This window comes from Bradysia coprophila (genome assembly GCF_014529535.1).
Source record: "Bradysia coprophila strain Holo2 chromosome X unlocalized genomic scaffold, BU_Bcop_v1 contig_12, whole genome shotgun sequence".
NCBI classification, from domain to species: Eukaryota; Metazoa; Arthropoda; class Insecta; order Diptera; family Sciaridae; genus Bradysia; species Bradysia coprophila.
In genome coordinates, this window is record NW_023503293.1 from 3,254,761 (window position 1) to 3,273,284 (window position 18,524).

Consider the following 18,524-nt stretch of genomic DNA (forward strand, 5'->3'; position numbering starts at 1 on the left):
GACATCAATCAATAGGCTTTCTCGTTAACTATAATCGCCGCACTGAACCACAAACACGGTCCATTTTAACAAATGCTTCAAATTCGAATATATTTGTAGCAATCGAAATGTTATAGAATTTTATTTTGCTTTTTTTGGTTTCTATTTTGTGTTGTCTAATTTTGTTAATTTAGTTCGCAAATTGCTTCAATTAATGTTAAATTGGGTTTGTGTAGTCAACACTTTTAACACTACTAAAACGTTTAATTGGATTGAATAATTTTATCGAGTGCGTATTAATTTGCAGTTTAAGTTGCAAATAATCGGTGTGAGCGGTACGCGGTACATAAAGATTTATGCTGATCACTAAAAAATTGTGAAAAATCTAAAAAAAAAATAGTTGGATTTCTAAAAAAACTCCGAGAGAGGTGACAAAGTTCAGATCCCTGTCTTGACGTTGACTTTAAGTTAAGGATACTCGTGTGTGATTTTGAAAGTCGTAAAAATTTGACGAAGTCGACAATCGACTGATGTTTAATTGTTGGTTTTTCTTGTAGATTCTTCACTTTTTGTCGATGATCGTCACAATTTGTCGATCGACAATATATCCCCAACTCTTTCCAACAGAATTTCGTGAAGGCAATACTTTTTATGTTAATCGTGCCCGTTCGTTCAATTCGAAGTTGTTCTTCGAACATCCGTTGATATTCTGCGACCGTAAAATTGCGTTTGTGTCACCGAGAATTGAAATACGACTCTTTTCAGCACTCATTTTAGTGTTGTAAAGTGACTTATTTCATCACCCGTTTGATGTGATATTACAACACTCAAAGCAGTGTTGATATGGAATTTGTATGAGTTGTTACAGCATTCGTTTGAGAAAATGCCAAGCAATGTGATCGATCAAATTTGAAGAGTGATTGTTTACAATGAAAATTATGGTTTTTTGTGCTCTTGTCTATTTCAATTCTCGGTTGGCACAAAGCATGATGTGTTACACGTATTGTAATGAGATTTTTTCAGCACACGACCCAATTTTCCTTACTCGCTACGCTCGTAAGGAAAACTTGGGTCTAGTGCTGAAAAAATCAACATTACAATACTTGTAACACAACATACTATTTTCATTCAATATCTCGTAATCGTAATTGATCATTACATACCGGTAATTCCTTGTCGTCGATGGACTGAATGTTTTGGTTCATCGTATCCAACAGACAATTTTTGTACGCTAATACGGGCGGCGTATAGACCGGATGAAATGCTGGATCTAATTTCTGAATAACATCTAGCACAATTTCTCGCTCATCGTCGGTGAATGTACTCAGATTCATTACGTCATTTAATGAGAGACCCTAGTAGATAGTGAAAATAAACCAGTGGATTAGTGGGGGTAGATTCTAGAATGAAGCACACAAATTACATCCGCTGACGCATCCCCGTGCAACTGCTTTAACAAATTCAAATTCTCTTTGCTATCGTCTAGACGTCCGATACATTCGAATGCGAATGCATACGATTGTGAATTTCGCTTAACTTTGTCTTTCTTCAATAAGTTCAGCACTTCCTTCACTTTGGGCAGATTGGCCTTTTCTGCATATCCACCCATCAATACGTTATACAAATCGATACTGAGCTTGAATTGTGGGAATCATTTGCGATAGTAATGTAAAGCTTGAAGGCCCCGGTCAGGGTCTTTGGGACACACACACATTTCGACATACGATGACAGATTGGTCAACAGCGAGCGGTGCCTCGCTGCTTCCTGGTCGTCGAGAGTATGATGAATTTTTGATTTGAATGTAACGCTGTTTTGGAAATTGATAAACAAATTTTGAATCATAGACCACGCAACACCCTTCTCGACTGGTGATTCAGTTTTCTTCTTCTTCTTGGTCGGTTTTGTCACTAGGACTAGGTCCTCCAGCGACTCCGTGTTTTCAATCATCGCGATTTCCTCATTATCCACTTGAGGATTTTGTAGACTCTGAAATCAAAATTACCTAAGCTGATCGCCAATGTGATAAGTCTTCGACTGAACTTGCTTCCTCTCTGAAAACTCTATAGCTTTCAATGATGACCTGAAAGTTCTCCATTGGATCGGTCTTGGACATCTGGGCAACGACAAGGACGGGAGCTTCACCCATCATACTTTCACACAATGCAGTGCACAATATTGTGATTATACACAAGAAATATGACCGATCCCCGAGGGGTAGAGGTGTGCACCGGGTGGTTTTTCTTCTATCGGCGTAACCGTCGGCGTTGGGTCTAAATGACACCCTAGACCATTGCACTCTTCAGAAGACTTTTAAGTAATAAACTAAAGAATCATTTTTTTTAGTTTGTAGAAATCGGCGCGAGGTAAAGTTAAAAGTTATAACGGATACGCCGACAATTTTCGAGAGTTTCTTCAAAAAGTCAAAAAATTATCGGCGTAAACTCTATAACTTTGTAATTTGCCTCGCGCCGATTTCTCCAAACTAAAAAAATTGATTCTTTAGTTTATTACTTAACAGTCTTCTGAATAGTGCAATGGTCTAGGGTTTCATTTAGACCCAACGCCGACGGTTACGCCGATAGAAGAAAAGCCACCCGGCGCACACCTCTACCGAGGGGTGACTCACTTCTAGATTAAATGGACATGTGATAATTTTTTGATCAGTAACCATATTCTCATATTACTTAGAGAACGTACATCCGATCTATATTGACTGATTGTTCTACATTTTATATTTTGTAAAACATTTTATGCAAAGCGAAAAACGTTACCAACCAAACAAAATTGAAATCCATGTTTTTTTGATTCGGTAGTTCTCGTGTTCTTGTACAAATGAAAATTTAGATTCTACATTTTACGATCCCGAAAAAGATTTGAGTTACATAGAGTTACATACATTATAAAATTATGATCCAGAAAGCAAGCAATTTCTGATGAAGAAGTAGTAATTTTTTGGACTATTTCTGGAATGGAAAAGCAGACCTGTTACAAGTGTTACAAGTCATTGATACCAACTTTACTCTTTGGCAAATAACCAAAAAGAACCTTTTTGGTTATTTGCCAAAGAGTTGTGTCAGTGAACCTGTTACAATACTAGGAAACTCCCTATGTCGCGTCAGTGGATCATCGCATTTCCTAAGATAATTGGGCATTAAAAAACTATTGTTAAGGCGAACCCACCAGAGCGGTAGCAAAAAATAAATCGATAACAAATAATATAACAAAGAAAACCATTTCCTTTCCTCTATGAGCAACATGATGTAATCGTCAGCAAAATATTTTAACTATACTGAGGTGGACGGCATGTGTCAGTTTCACCGAGCAACCATTAAGCCTATTTCTAAAGTAGCTTTCGTTATAATTTACACAATTGATCTGCTATACTGCCTAATTGAAGAAGTGAAACGTATGAACAGGTGCAGTTCTATTTACCTATTTAAGAGATGTATTATTGAAGAATTTTAAAGTAAATATTTGATGCTCGTGTGGGAAACAATTGACTAGGCTCTAAGCGAAATGGATTCCTATAAAAGCCGCTGAAAGAATGGAATCATCAGTTAGTTGAAGAGATATCCACCCCAAACTGCCAAATGCATACATAATCGACCCAACAATACGGTATGAAACGAGTAACCCTCAACAGGATGACGAAGTACAGAAGGAGAAAGAAGAAATATACAAAAAATGCATTCCTTTCTACGAAGAGAAATACGCCAACACATTTGGAGTAAGGAAATGGTCAGTCCGAGGATTGTGGTTCGGCAGCCGGGGATCATTCGGAGCAAGTGTAATTAATTTGTTTGATGAGTTTAAGTTAGACAAGACGCGACTGAAAAGTTTGTCGGAGGAAATTTTGATCAAGACTATACACATAATAACGAATCATGTTTATAATTGACGTAAGCTTAGCTTAATATGTAAATAACGACGAAAAATTACCTCAACAAAATGTTAGAATTAAGATTGTCAACTGTGATAGATCGATATGCTGTGTTTTTAGCAACCTTCTGTAAGTAGGCAGCACAATTTATTTATTTTAATAAATTTATTCTCTTCTCAGTGTACTAAGGGGTAAGAGAAATTTCAAAGTGTAATTAATTAAATTTTCAAGCGATAATTGAAATGTTGATATATTAGGAAAGTGTAGAAAATTCATAAAACTTAGAACTTAAAATTTATAACAATCTAAAAAAATTTAAAAATTTGAGAAACTTTTTAATTTTTGTTTAGCAAAGTTTAATTAAATCTAATTTAAAAAATAAAACGAGTGTGTCGGTTACATTAACTTACTCAAATATGTGAGGCAAAGTTTCACGGCGTCTACACTTTACCTCAAGTTTTTGAGAAAACCTACAATGGAACAAATGATGGGAATTTCACACAAGAAGTGCCATTTTCATCATTTGTCCCATTGGTAGTTAATGTACTATTGTTGCATGGTAATGTGCTTGGATGATGATTTTACCAATTTTTCCTTTAACTTGTTGTTTGCAGTCCAAGTTCTAATACGAATTCGATACCTGTTTCAACGCGATGGCCAAACAAATTCTGTTTCTGTTACAAGTATTGTCGGCGTTAGTTTTGTTCGCTGATGCAGTCGTACCCGGTAAGTAAACATCGAACAGAATTTGTATGATATACCGAGCTAGTAACCATTTGATGACTATATTGTCCATCTACTGACACGCAGAAATTAAAGATTTATCAGTAGCACGCATGAGTAGCGGCAAGTCGGCTGCGGCTACGATTTCATTTTAAGAGCAATCTTCACATTGCAAATTTGTAGCCTACATTTGGGCACAAAAATATTACATTTTTAACGATAATATTGCCCTCGCATCTTTTTTGGAAAAAGTAAAAACATCGTTTGGTGTTGAAATGTGTTAGCTTTGAATAAAAAATAGAAAGGTGTGTGGTTGATGTAACCTAGGTCCGAGAAAACTCAAAATTTGTGTCAATTTTCATGAACTATTGAGTTTTCTCCAGCACCAAACGATGTTTTTACTTTTTCCAAAAAGGATGCGAGGGCAATATTATCGTCAAAAATGTAACATTTTTGTGCCCAAATGTAGGCTACAAATTTGCCATGTGAAGATTGCAGCATTTTACCATGCTATAAATGGCAAAATCTATAAATTGAATGAAGGTAACTAACAAAAATTGCAATTAACGTTTCAGAGTTTAAATATGTCGGGCAATTCAACGGAAAAGATTATTGGGCTAGTCTTCCTGCTTATACCGTAAGTCAATTTAAAGTGAAGAAAAACTGATTTACACAAGTTTTACAAAAATTTTGTTCTTCCGTTTCGATAGGAACCAAGTGGCAAAATTTACCTAAAATGTCAGGAAAAATTCGGGACTGCATATACTTCTCGAATTGACGATGCAGCAGAATGGAATTTCGTTCGGGGCCAACTTTCAGCTAATTTCCAATGCAATGGATGCAGTACGTATCTTGACAAATACGACAACAAATTTCGTTATTTATTTCTTATTTTGCTTTCAATTCGAACAATTCAGCCAGAAACTTTTGGGTTAACGGAAAATACGACCGGCCACATGGTGCTGGCGAGAATGTAGTCATAACAGTGACTGGAAACGTTGTAGGAACAAAAATCGATAAAATTGCGAATGAATATAGATACATCTGTGAGGCAAGTATAATGTACCAACTATCAATATAATGAAAGTAATCCAAACAATTATTAATTTTTAGGTGCCAGTAACTGTAAGCCCAACAACTACAACCACCACCCAAGCTCCTCATTCTACTTCTCAGGATTATCCGACTAATCCTACACCAGTGGAAGAGTGCGAATACGATAATGACGTTATTGTTTTAATTGATTCGTCGGGCAGTATTGGTGTAGATAACTACAAAAAAGAAAAATTATTCACCTACGACATAGCAAGAGCATTCCAGGGAAATCCAGACGCAAGTTCTTTTGGATTCACAATGTATTCACAAAGCGTCCAGATAGTGGTGCCGCTGGAAAACACATTGTCTGACCAGGAAGTATACGGGCGAATTTTGAATGCTACGTACATGGGTTATACAACCAACACAGACTTGGGCATTATTTCTGCTACAGATGAATTTACGTCTTCTACTCGACCAGTGACGAAAAACTTGGTGGTTATTACAGATGGTCTATCGAACAATCCTCAATGGACTAAAGCAGCGGCAGATGCAGCCAATGCGCAAGGTATTCGTACCTTTGCCGTCGGAGTGGGTTCTCAAGTGCAATCCAATCCACAATTGCAAACAGAATTGCTCGATATTGCTGGTGGGAATCCAGATCGTGTTTTTACTGCAGACACTTTTGATGATCTCACTTCCATTCTGAATCCAGTTACCCAAGCTGTGTGTAATCCAAGCAATTAACAGCTACAAGCTCGATAATTGCTTAAACCCTTAAACCCATTTTTCTTGTTCAAATAAAAATTGGAATATTATAAGTTTGAAATGAAGAAGAGTTTATGATCAATCTGTTGGTCCAATGGTCGACGTGCAACTCATTTACTCAGATGCAACTCTTTCTAGTCGAATATGCCATGATGGATAGGTGTTATATTAGTCATTGACTTTTGCTTTGTATGCCACTCGATTCAATCGACTGCATCGAATAACAGGTCATTTGATTTTGTATGAATGTATGGGATGCCAGAAGTATACTATAAGACCAGAAGGCGTATTTGGCAGTCATTGCGGCTATTTGGATGTCAACGAATATAATGCTTGAGCCTCGGAATAAACCTTTAGGATTGTCGTGTGACGCCTAATGAACCCAAATAAATTACCGCATCGACCTAGATTTTTAATTAGATGGTTGCACGATTCAATGTCACAGTAAACGAGAAAAAGAAATGACTGCAACTGTGGTATTATTCCCTTGACTGTAAGTCATGGGTTTTACAAAAACAAATACACCGTTCATAACACGTTCACTATGATTAAAAATGTATTGAAATGTGATGAAAAAACGTTAAATGTTAAAATTTTGTGCCCTTTGTTAACACGATAACTTGAGTAAATCTCAACACATGGGTGGTATCGGTTCAACCATCTGGTGGTAGGTCTCGAAAGAAGCCTTTTCTGCACTTTGTTAACACGATAACTTGAGTAAATCTCAAGCGAATTTCCAAAAACTTTTTTTTATTCGACGAAGTATTGAAATCCTCAGGTCAAGTTCGAAAATTGGCGGTATCGGTTCAACCATCTGGACTGACTTGTCATTGGGCCTCGACCTGTTAGTTGGTCGGTAAACGATAAAAATAAAATAAAAAATAAAATAGTAGTTTTCTGCTCTTTGTTAACACGACAACTGGAGTAAAGTTCAAGAGATTTTCAAAAACTTTTTTTTATTCGACGAAGTATTGAAATCCTCAGGTCAAGTTCGAACATGGGAGGTAACGGTTCAACCATCTGGTGGTAGTTATCGAAAGAAGCCTTTTCTGCTCTTTGTTAACACGATAACTGGAGCAAACTTCAACCGATTTTCAAAAACTTTTTTTTATTCGACGAAGTATTGACATCCCCAGGTCAAGTTCGAAAATGGGTGGCATCGGTTCAACCATCTGGGAGTGTTCTCAACCGATTTAAAAAAATGTTTTGTGGAGAATGGAATTAATTCCTGAGGTTAGGTTCTAAGATAGATTATGTTGGTCTAACGAACATGCTGATGTTGCTAACAGAATTGTTGTATCTATTGCAATAGTATTTTTCTTGTTATGTTTCTTGAGGGCCGCAATTCAGACGAGTTCTAATTTGATTGAAAACATACGTAATTTTTTACCGGGGCATTTCATATACAAAGTTTCGAAGATTTTCAGTGAAACTAAACAGAATTAAATCATCAATAAGAGATTTATTGGACCGTTCTAGTAGTTCTTCTTCTAAATGCGTTTTTGTGGCCATCAACATACAAAATTACATTTCATTGAAATAAATCATTGACAATAAAAATACTATTGAGAAGCTCAGACAAACAGTCAAGGGATATGACCCACCCAACAGGTGGGACCTAGTTTGTATATAGGTGAATTCTTCGCAGCTGTCACTTCTTTTTTGCGTTAATGTCACAACGAAGAATTCAACTTACTCAAAACACAACACACTAGCGACCATTTTTTTTTTTTGATTTATTGTCACCACGAAAAAAGGCTGTTGGCGCAACCTCCTAATAATATACAACCTTGGCAACCACAGCGGATCATACTGATACAGAGTGTGAGCTGTGTGGAATGTGTGGAATTCATTAAAACCGTGGAAATCATAAGATATGAGACTTTTGAGATGTCGTGGACTGTAAGTTAAAGTCATTTATACATGTAAGCGTTCGTTTTAACGACGATAGTTGAGATAATAAACTGAATTTCTGTCGTATCTCGACGTATATCGTACTCGAAGTATGTATACCTTCCCATAGAAATAAAGTTAATTCATTAAAAGCGGGTACGTTGGATTGGTATGATTCTTTACAAAGTTCAAAAGCAAATGCATTTTGAGGAATGACTGGTTGGTATTACCACAGCAACATTGTCCGACTCTCTTCTTCATTGAACTTACAAAAGTCATTTTAGTATATTTGAAGAAGAGCATGCCGACAAGTGGTCCAAATAGCTTTGACCGATACTCAATACTTGCAATGTTCATTATTTGTACTTGTCTGAGAGTTAGTTCCACTAACATTAGAGTTCTCTTTTCCGCGTGCATCTTTTTTGCGACTTTTCCAAGTGGTTGACCCCTCGACTTTGACGAAAAATCAAATAATAAAGAAAACGACAGCGATGTAGTGTTAGGCGCACCGTTAAAAACGTCTTGCCAATTCTAATGGCTAACAAACACGAACATAACTTGTAAAATCAAAGCACGTTGTCGTCGTAAACACAAAATTTCAATTTAAATAAAAAAAGAACCAAACGACAGGTTTTTAGGGCTTTTTCGATCAAAAAAAATATTGCATTTCTTTCCATTCATGAACGTTTCCCAAATGAAAACAACCGATAGAAAAGTAAATAAAGCTGAAGTTGTAAAAATGTTCACGTTCTGATTCATCGAAGAAACAATTACTGCCGAGAAAACACAACAATTATGGATACTAAACGACTTTCCGACATTTTCTCCCAAAGTTACACAACAAAAAATCGCAATAAAGCCCATGTTAGCATTACCTTTTTCTTGTTTATAAGTTTCGACTCCATTGGTAATGTTAACAATAAAACGTTCAAGCGAAAATTTTCATAACTCAATACACTCCACATTCAAAATAGAGGAATGCTAACACACAACACATGACAATTATTCAAATTTCTATTAAAATGTATGATTTTGTTAGGAAAAATAAAAATGTAAAATAAGTTTTTTCCCAGTGATGTGTTAGCGAAAGAACAGTCCTTCTTTATGAAATACATTTTTTTATATGTGTCAAGGGATTTACTGTATGCAAACCACGTCGGTTGCGTATATATGTATATAGGTATTTTATGGTGGTAACACCTGCAAGTTATGTGTTTAAGTATATACCAAGTAGAAATGAACAGAAGTTCCACTCTTTTTTTATGGTACGAATTTACTCGTCTGTGTCATTTATTAGGGGACCTCATGTTTAATTAATATTTTCTTTCTGTAGTAATATTGGGATCCAAACTTATACACCAACAGTGAAATAGAAACGAACTGTTCCAATGTGTAACAAAGAGTAAATTTTATTCATTCATCATTGACTCTATATAAGAATATAAGGATTGGTACGACTGGATTAATGAACGTTATGAAGTTGATAACATTAACTTTAACTTTAATTCACAATAGTTCAACACTCCCACTTAATGTTAACGAATTCATAAAACAAAAAATCAATTCAAGAAACGAAAATAATAAAAAGAAATCCAAAAATAAAAATTCAAAATTTCATACCCAATCCTTTGGCACAATGCCAATGCTTTTCCTTCGTTAATGGTTTGGTAAAAATATCGGCTAACATCACATCCGTTGATACATGATCCACACGTACCAATTTGTCCTGAATCGATTGTCGAATGAAATGATGACGAATGTCGATATGTTTCGTACGAGCTTTGTACCCATTTGAATTTGACAAATCGATTGCACTTTTGTTGTCGCAATGAATCTGTAGCCCATTGTCGATATTCGAATCCAAATCCAATACTAATTGCCGAAACCAGAGTGCCTCTTGTGTACATGCCGACAGTGACATATATTCGGCTTCAGCGGATGATAAAGCAATAGTTGGCTGACGCTTACTGTTCCAAGAGATTGCACCACCTTGTTTGATGAATGCGTAACCAGTACATGAGCGTCGCTCATCAACATCAGCAGCCCAGTCTGCATCACAATATGCACAAATGTTTGACTCGGATGATTTCGAAAATGTGAGCTTGGCTTCAATCGTTCCTTTTAGATAGCGCATGATACGCTTAACAGCTTCCCAATGACTTTTACCAGGATTTTGATTAAAACGACTTACGGAATGAACTGCATACGTGATATCCGGCCGAGAACCTTGCGAAATGTAAAGTAAACTTCCAACTGCTTCTTGATACGGAATTTTTGACATCATCTCCATCTCAGTTGAAGTTTTCGGGCACATATCGGTTGATAATTTTTGATTCGCATCGGCAGGAAGCAATGTCGAATTGCATTCGGACATGTTGAATTTTTGTAATAAGTCCATGATATGACGGCGTTGATCCAAGTAAATAATGCCATTCTTCCGATCACGAGTGATACGTAGCCCAAGACAAAACTTCGCTTCACCCAAATATTTCATATCGAAACGTCGAAACAGCTCTACCTTTAACAATTCTTTCAATTCGGTGTCGTTGGAGAAAACCATTGAATCGTCGACATAAATTGCTATGTACGTACGCTTCCGACCATTGATTCGAAAATAAATACACGGGTCCAATGACGATTGACGGAAACCAATTTCCTGTAGGGCTTGATCCAACTTTTTGTTCCATTGACGGCTGGCCTGCTTCAAACCATAAATTGCCTTGTTCAGTCGACAAACTTTGGAATTTTTAGCGAATTCCTTCGGCTGAACCATGAAAATTTCTTCTTCGATGTCGCCTTGTAAAAATGCCGAAACAGCATCCAATTGCTCAATGTCCAAATCGAATTCAGCTGCCAACGATAACAAATAACGAAGTGAATTGTATCGTACGACAGGTGAAAAAGTTTCTTCGTAGTCAATGCCTTCACGTTGCGCAAAACCTTTGATGACAAGTCGAGCTTTGTGCCTTTCAATTGCTCCATCTCCATCTCTTTTCGTCTTGAAGACCCATTTACACGGAATGGCTTTACGATTGTCGGGTAAATCCACCAACTCCCATGTATTGTTCACCAATAGCGAATTGTATTCGTCCAAAATTGCTTTTTTCCAATGGTGACCATCTTCACGTGATAACGCTTCAGCAACAGTTTGTGGATCATCGCAAACCATCGCTCGAACTGAATATGTGACAAAATCAGGCCAAGTTTTCGGTTTAGGTGGACGTTCGGTTCGCCGCAGCACAACATCAACCAATGGAGCATTTACTTGAACTGATGGACCATCGATACCAATCACATTTTCATTATCAGTCAAATCAATCAAATCGTCATCCAACGAATGATTCCAACCAGAGGCTGACTGATCTGCTACAAAAATTTCTGTATTTTCATCGTCAAACGGTAAAACTAATTGTTCCGTCTCATCTGTAACAGAAATTTGTGAATTCATTGTGTTACCAATCACCTGACTCTCCAAGAAAACAACGTCGCGACTTTTGTTGAACTTCTTTGTTGTCGGATGAACCAAACGAAAACCTTTCGTTTCTTCGCAGTAACCAACGAAAATGAATTCTTCTGACTTCGCATCCAATTTCTTGCGATTTTTCTTAGGCACGTGCACCATTGCCTTGCACCCAAACACCTTCAAATGACTTAGATTCGGCACTTTTCCTGTCCAAACCTCTTCTGGTGTTTTCATTTCCAAATTACGATTCGGTGAACGATTCGTCAAATATGCCGCTGTTGATATTGCTTCGGCCCAAAAACTTTTGTCTAAATTGGCACCAAAAAGCATACAGCGCGCCTTCTCCACAAGCGTTCGATTCATGCGTTCGGATAATCCATTTTGCTGAGGTGTGTTCGGACAAGTGGTTTGAAAACGAATGCCACAACTGTTGAGATAGTTTTCAAATGTCCGATTAACATATTCGCCACCGTTGTCAGTTCTCAATATCTTGATCGTGTTTCCACTCGTGTCCTCCACTATTTTCGATGAACAAGGTTGAATTTGTTGTATGTTGCATGATGTTTGATTTTCCACCATCGATTTAAATCTTTGAAAAACTTCCAACACACCAGTCTTCGACGATAAAAAATACACAAAAACTTTCCTCGAAAAATCGTCGATAAATGTGATAAAATAGCAAGCTCCACCCAACGACAAATGTTCCATGGGACCACAAAGATCCGAATGCACCAATTCCAATAATTTCGTTGCTCTGGTGCCACGTTTTGGGAATGGAAAACGCGATTGTTTGCCTTTTAAACAATCGATACACGGTTCCACGGACGATGTGGAACGAAAATTGATGCCTTCTGCCATTGTCTTCACCTTGCACAAATCCTGATGATTCAAATGGCCCAAACGACGATGCCATAACAAAGCTTCATTCTCCTTGCCAGTTAAAAAACAACGATCATTAACAGTGTTCAGCAAAAACATATTGTTGACATGCCGGCCAGTTGCTACTAAATCCATTTCACTATCGAAAATTTGACAGCCATCGTTCTTGAAGACAACCGTGTGATCCTTCTGGCACAATTGAGATACTGACAATAAGTTCGATGAAAGATCCGGAACATACAAAACATTGCTGATGGAAATTTCAGAGTCAATGCCCTTCGTCGAAACCTTCACTTGCACAACACCGGCTGACTTTACGTCTAATTTGGCATTATTTGCTGCAACAATGTGATCAATCGGTTTAGTAGATTGAAATTGCATCCAGTCCGCTCTTGGTGACATGTGATAAGATGTGGCTGAGTCCAAAAACCATTCGGTTTCACACAAGGCTTCCGATGAAACAACAAAAGCTCCTGATTTGGTTTTGTTTACATTCTGCGATGAAACATCATTCTTCTTCTTCTTTTCAGGACATTTAAAAGACTTGTGTCCATATTGGTGGCATGAAAAACATTGAATACGACTTTGACTGCTAGATGGCTCTTGATGTTTCGCTCCTTTTTTGTGATATTTCGCCTTCGCCAAATAAAATGCTTTCGATGAAATGGATGAATCTTGCTCACCTGACATGATGTCCTGCAACAATTTTGTTTTGATGAAATCGGCTGTGATCTGGATACCGGAATTTTCGAGCGCCATTATCATTGGTTGATATTTCTCTGGTAATCCAGCCAACATAAATGTAGCGAGCCATTCATCTCCAACTTCACAATTTATGCTGCGTAGCTTATGAGCCGTGTTCATGAGAATTTGTACGTATTCTTCAACATGAACACAATCAACCAATCTCGTAGATGTTAGCGTACGAATCAAACTAACACGACGTGTCAAACCCGAATCGGTGAATGCTTTCTTAAGATTGTTCCACATTTCCATGGCAGTTTGACAACCTTGTAAATGAACAAAATTGATGGGATCGACAAGCAAAACTATTTTCGATTTTGCTTTTAGTAGTTTTTCAGCATCCACTTCTACATTGTCACCTGTACCAACAATGCTTTTCCATAGACCTTCATGTTCCATATAAGCTTGCACTGCAAATTGCCATGTACAATAATTTTCTCGACCAATGAGCCGAGCAATGGCGGGTATGACTTGCGGGTGGGACGCCATTACACACAAAGTCGTTATATAACCGAAACTTTACACTGACGAATAATTATGTTATTTACACGTCTTCGAACACTTATTCCGTTCAACTATGTACTCTTTCTTCCAATAATAATTTACCAACAACCCATAACCTGTAGTAATATTGGGATCCAAACTTATACACCAACAGTGAAATAGAAACGAACTGTTCCAATGTGTAACAAAGAGTAAATTTTATTCATTCATCATTGACTCTATATAAGAATATAAGGATTGGTACGACTGGATTAATGAACGTTATGAAGTTGATAACATTAACTTTAACTTTAATTCACAATAGTTCAACACTTTCTTCCAAATAAAAGTGTTTTGAATTACTCTGATTAGTGCAAATTACATAATTACACGTTTTAATAGCATTGACAACTTCGTCGTCGGTCAATTTCAGCTTTTGCATACTGGTTTTCCTCTAGATCATTTTAAACTAATCTGGAAGCCAACGGTGTGAAAGAGAAAGAGAATTTTTCAAAGTATTTTTTTGAGTTCGTGATATCGATTATTAATTTTACGAAATTTTTAATAGTTTTCCTTCAACTTTCAAAAATTGTATGCAATTTAGTTCCTAACTCACTAATTTAGTGGGATATGCATCCAGGAAAGTTTTCTGATTTTTTTACACAACACATGATGCGTATATATCATAACAGACGTAAATATCTATGGGTCCTGGGTCCTATAGACATTGCACCATTCGAGGGGGAAGCAACAGCAGAAAATCCACCTTTCTACACCATCGTCGAACATAGAGCTTAACTCACCGATATATCGAATGCAGCACCACAACGTCTTTTTTCGGCTCAACAAAATTTTTAATTCCACTGATAACGAATATAAGTCAATGGTTAAGGGACAGTACCCGTTTTAGAATTTTTTGATCATGTCCATACTTTTTCATTTATTATTTCTTAATTTTTTCTCAATCTTTTATATTTTATTGTATCAGTTTCTAGTTATATTTTAAAGTTCAGTTTATAATAGGACTTCGGTCTGTCCGTTGGAACTATAAATAAACATTTGCATTCGAATGCCATTAGCTCATATTTTCCTGTCGTTTACTTCATTCACTTTTTACGTTCATTCACTCATATTTACCGTTCATTCGCTTGTATTTACCGTTTATTCGCTCATATTTACCGTTCATTCGCTTCATTCGCAAACCTTGTTGTTACACCCTCACACAATTGCATATTACTTAGAAAGATAGAGAAGAAGATCAAAAGTATTATACCTACTGTTTAATACTGTCGCCCCAAGCATCACTTTACGCTGATTTTGGCCGCAATAACAGAGTTCATAAAAACTTGTGTCACATGATTTGATTGGAAAAAGTTAAGAATTACATTGAAACTCAGCTGAAACTGAAAATTTTACCGTCACAACCATCATCCCGACGGTTCACCACATATTTACCTGTGAAATGCTGAAACGACCAAAATGTATACTGTTTTCCCGATATTTATTACACATTATAATTCGCTTTTCTATTAATATAAGTCGGTGTGGAAACGTAAATATATGCAGTATATACACAACACATAGAGCAAAATTGTGTAAAACACACGAATGTTATACCCAAAATCATTAAAAGAATTTATGGTTTTAATTAACCTGTGTGTAAATTTCGACCTTCGCCAGTTTGTTATGAGATTTATGTACACTTTAGCAAAAGTGTTTGATTCCTTCACTAAATACTTGTTAGTTTCACTTGCGTTTATTATGCGGAGGAAAAAGGTAAAATTGATTTACTCATCTACATGGAAGATTTTAGTTTGCCCGAATACGAAATTTTACAGTCCAGATGTTACAACCGTTAAATAAACTTCGTTATGTAACAATGTTTTTAAGACAATAAGACTGGAAAGTCGGAATGTATTTTATCAACTTATTCGTTTCTGTGCATAAAATAAAGTAATTCGACGATTTAAAATAAAAATCCTGCCAAGTGGATCTGTTTGTAAATTCATTACCGTATAACCGTTGTTCTACAGCGTTCTTCATAATATATGATATGGGCAATGGGGCCATACACAAATAACCTACCTCTCATACGCAATAGGAAGAAGGAGAGTCTGAGACAAACAGCGTACGTTTATACATTTCCGAAATTTTCTCCACAAATTTTTGGTATACGAATGGGTGAGGATTGAGGATGGAAGGGAGTCGGAGGTTTTTCATGTTTCGCGTCAGTACTTTCTGAATGGTCCCTATGATGTTCAATGAATAGTCTTTACTGTTTAGATATGCAAAAGAGACATGAGACATGCTACTTCAGCCGTAAGTTGTGTACATAAAGAGTTATAGTGTGTGGAATTAAATTTCGAAATTTAGTGCTAAACTCAACTCAAAATACGTTTTCATAAAACAGTAGTTTTGTTTGTTCCACACTCATTTCAATGCTTTCACAACAAACGCAAAGTCCATGCATTGGTTGTGCAATTACAAAGCATATTCACTTATGTGATGAAATTAGAGTGCAATTATTGGAACGAATAACGTCTATGAATAAGTAAAAAATTATTTTGAGCTAAGTTTTTATGATCGATGCCATGTTATTCGTCTCAAGCTTAGTAGTTCTCTCAATCAGAAATTTTATAACATCACAGACGGATGAAAAGATTTAAAAAGGCTCAAATTGTCACTTAAAAACTTCTGTCGAAATAGAAATTTTCAATGAAAATGAAAATGAGACCTTCTTCTACACCATTTTAAGCTGCATGTTTTTGGAGACCATCTATGATTTTTTAAAGTGCTGATTAAAAAGTTGGAGAACGAATTTGGAACCACCTTACCATATCATGCTTCCTTCAGCCAGGTGGGTTAGCCCAATCGTTACAAGGTAACAAACTTCCAAGAATTTTACTTTTTTTTCAATAATTCAATCATCTTCATTTGTTCTAAAAATAGATGATACCAGCAGCATTAGTTCGGGGCGTAGATTCTCATTACATTTAGTTTACAACTTAACAGTTCTTATGTGATTTTACATATATGCAACTGTCAAGCTACGTATATTAGGAGTTAGGAGATACTAGAACCGTCGCCCGGACGTTTAAAAATGCCGACTATTCTTACAGTAAAAGTGTTAAACAGATTTCTGCAACTGCGCTGCGAAAACTGAACTTTTTCATGCGTGATTTGGGTGGCGATCGAAGGGTCTTTTTTCTCCGGTTTTCTATGTTTTACTTTTCACCACTAGTTGTGAAATGGATTTTCATATATGCTTTTCGTCACTAGTAGTGAAATGGATTTATTTTTCACCAATCCTTCTGAACATCTGATCCATTAACCGTAAATAAAAATTCTGCCCTGACCAAATTTCGAACCACCGACACCAAAACCCAATGCTTATCGAGCAACACCTCTAACCATTCGAATATCGTGATGTATAATCGCAGTGAACCAATTTTTGAAGCGTATACATAAAGCGGTTGCAGAAAACGTTGTATGTAAAACGTTGCGAAAGTGGTAGTTTTTGTCACTATCACTTTTCGCAACAAGTTGCATAAATTACTATAGTAAACAGAGAAAATTGGTTAGAGTTTCCCGAGGGCCAGTTAATCGTACAAAATCCTTTTGCACACAAAAGAAAATCCTCAAATTCGTTGAAAATCCTTAAATTCATCAAAAATCCTCCCAAAACTTCCATTATAACTTAAGATCCTTTAAGTTCAAGTCCTTTGAAGCACTAAGAAAATCTTTTGAAATTGCAAAAAATCCTGGAAAATCCTATTGAGGTTTTTTTTAGAAATTCTTTGCACACAAAATGCGCGACATTTTTCAGACTCTTTTGATATTTTGGCATTTGGAGACTCTTTGCTAATCATGTAACTTTCTTCGACTGACTTTCGTATAAAATTAGTCCGCCTATGGAAGCTACCATCCACTTTGCCTCGTTGGTATGCACCTCGTTATAAATTCCATGATTGTATGGTATATACTTCAATTAAAATGAATAAACTTTGAGATGTCATCATCAAGCTATAATTTCTTGTTTCAGCTTGCCCCACAAGCCCAAACAACAATTTTGACCCAGCTGTGCACTGTATTGAATGTGCTAGCGAGATGCAAAAGGCTAACGTAGCGCGATAGACAAAGTGTAGATTGAGTATATTATATTAGCTATTCAATAACCGAACATAGTTGTGCCTCTACAAATCATAAAAAGTTTACCAGAAAACTTTTTCTTTGAACACAAATTTCTTAAAAAGTTTTTGCGTTACGATAAAACTAATCCCAGTAAATTCTGTCAATAAGATTATTATATACCTACCAGTGTAAGCCATTTTATGTAAATTTGTTAGTGAACAACAATTACACCTAACTGAATTATGGAATCACATGGAACGGAAGTATAAAAAAAAAACATGCATAAGATAGGTATACAAAGAGTAAAATCGACAATTATAAGATGCGTTCAAGAACTTATCCAGGACTGCACTTCCCCTTCAATGACTTTGACAAATTATATATTAGCATTATCACAAGTTGAAATGAAATCGGTTTTTTTCAAAAGATTCTTCTATGTCTAAAGATTTTCTTTTCGAAATTTTAGAATGTTGATTTTGAAAAGTTTTCTTGAAAATTCATGGATTTTCTTTGATCATATTTTCTATGAACTTTTGAGTTTTCTT

The 18,524-nt window shown here is 36.3% G+C and overlaps 1 protein-coding gene across 1 annotated transcript; it reads left to right on the forward strand.

Moving 5' to 3' along the window:
• Positions 1–4,037: 4,037 nt before the first annotated feature.
• Positions 4,038–6,451, forward strand: LOC119067187. Its single transcript, XM_037170019.1, has 6 exons — positions 4,038–4,051; positions 4,475–4,586; positions 5,159–5,220; positions 5,294–5,426; positions 5,501–5,634; positions 5,697–6,451. Exons 2-6 carry the CDS (start codon positions 4,514–4,516, stop codon positions 6,363–6,365), a joined length of 1,071 nt encoding a protein of 356 aa, XP_037025914.1. The 5' UTR covers positions 4,038–4,051; positions 4,475–4,513; the 3' UTR covers positions 6,366–6,451.
• Positions 6,452–18,524: the final 12,073 nt, after the last annotated feature.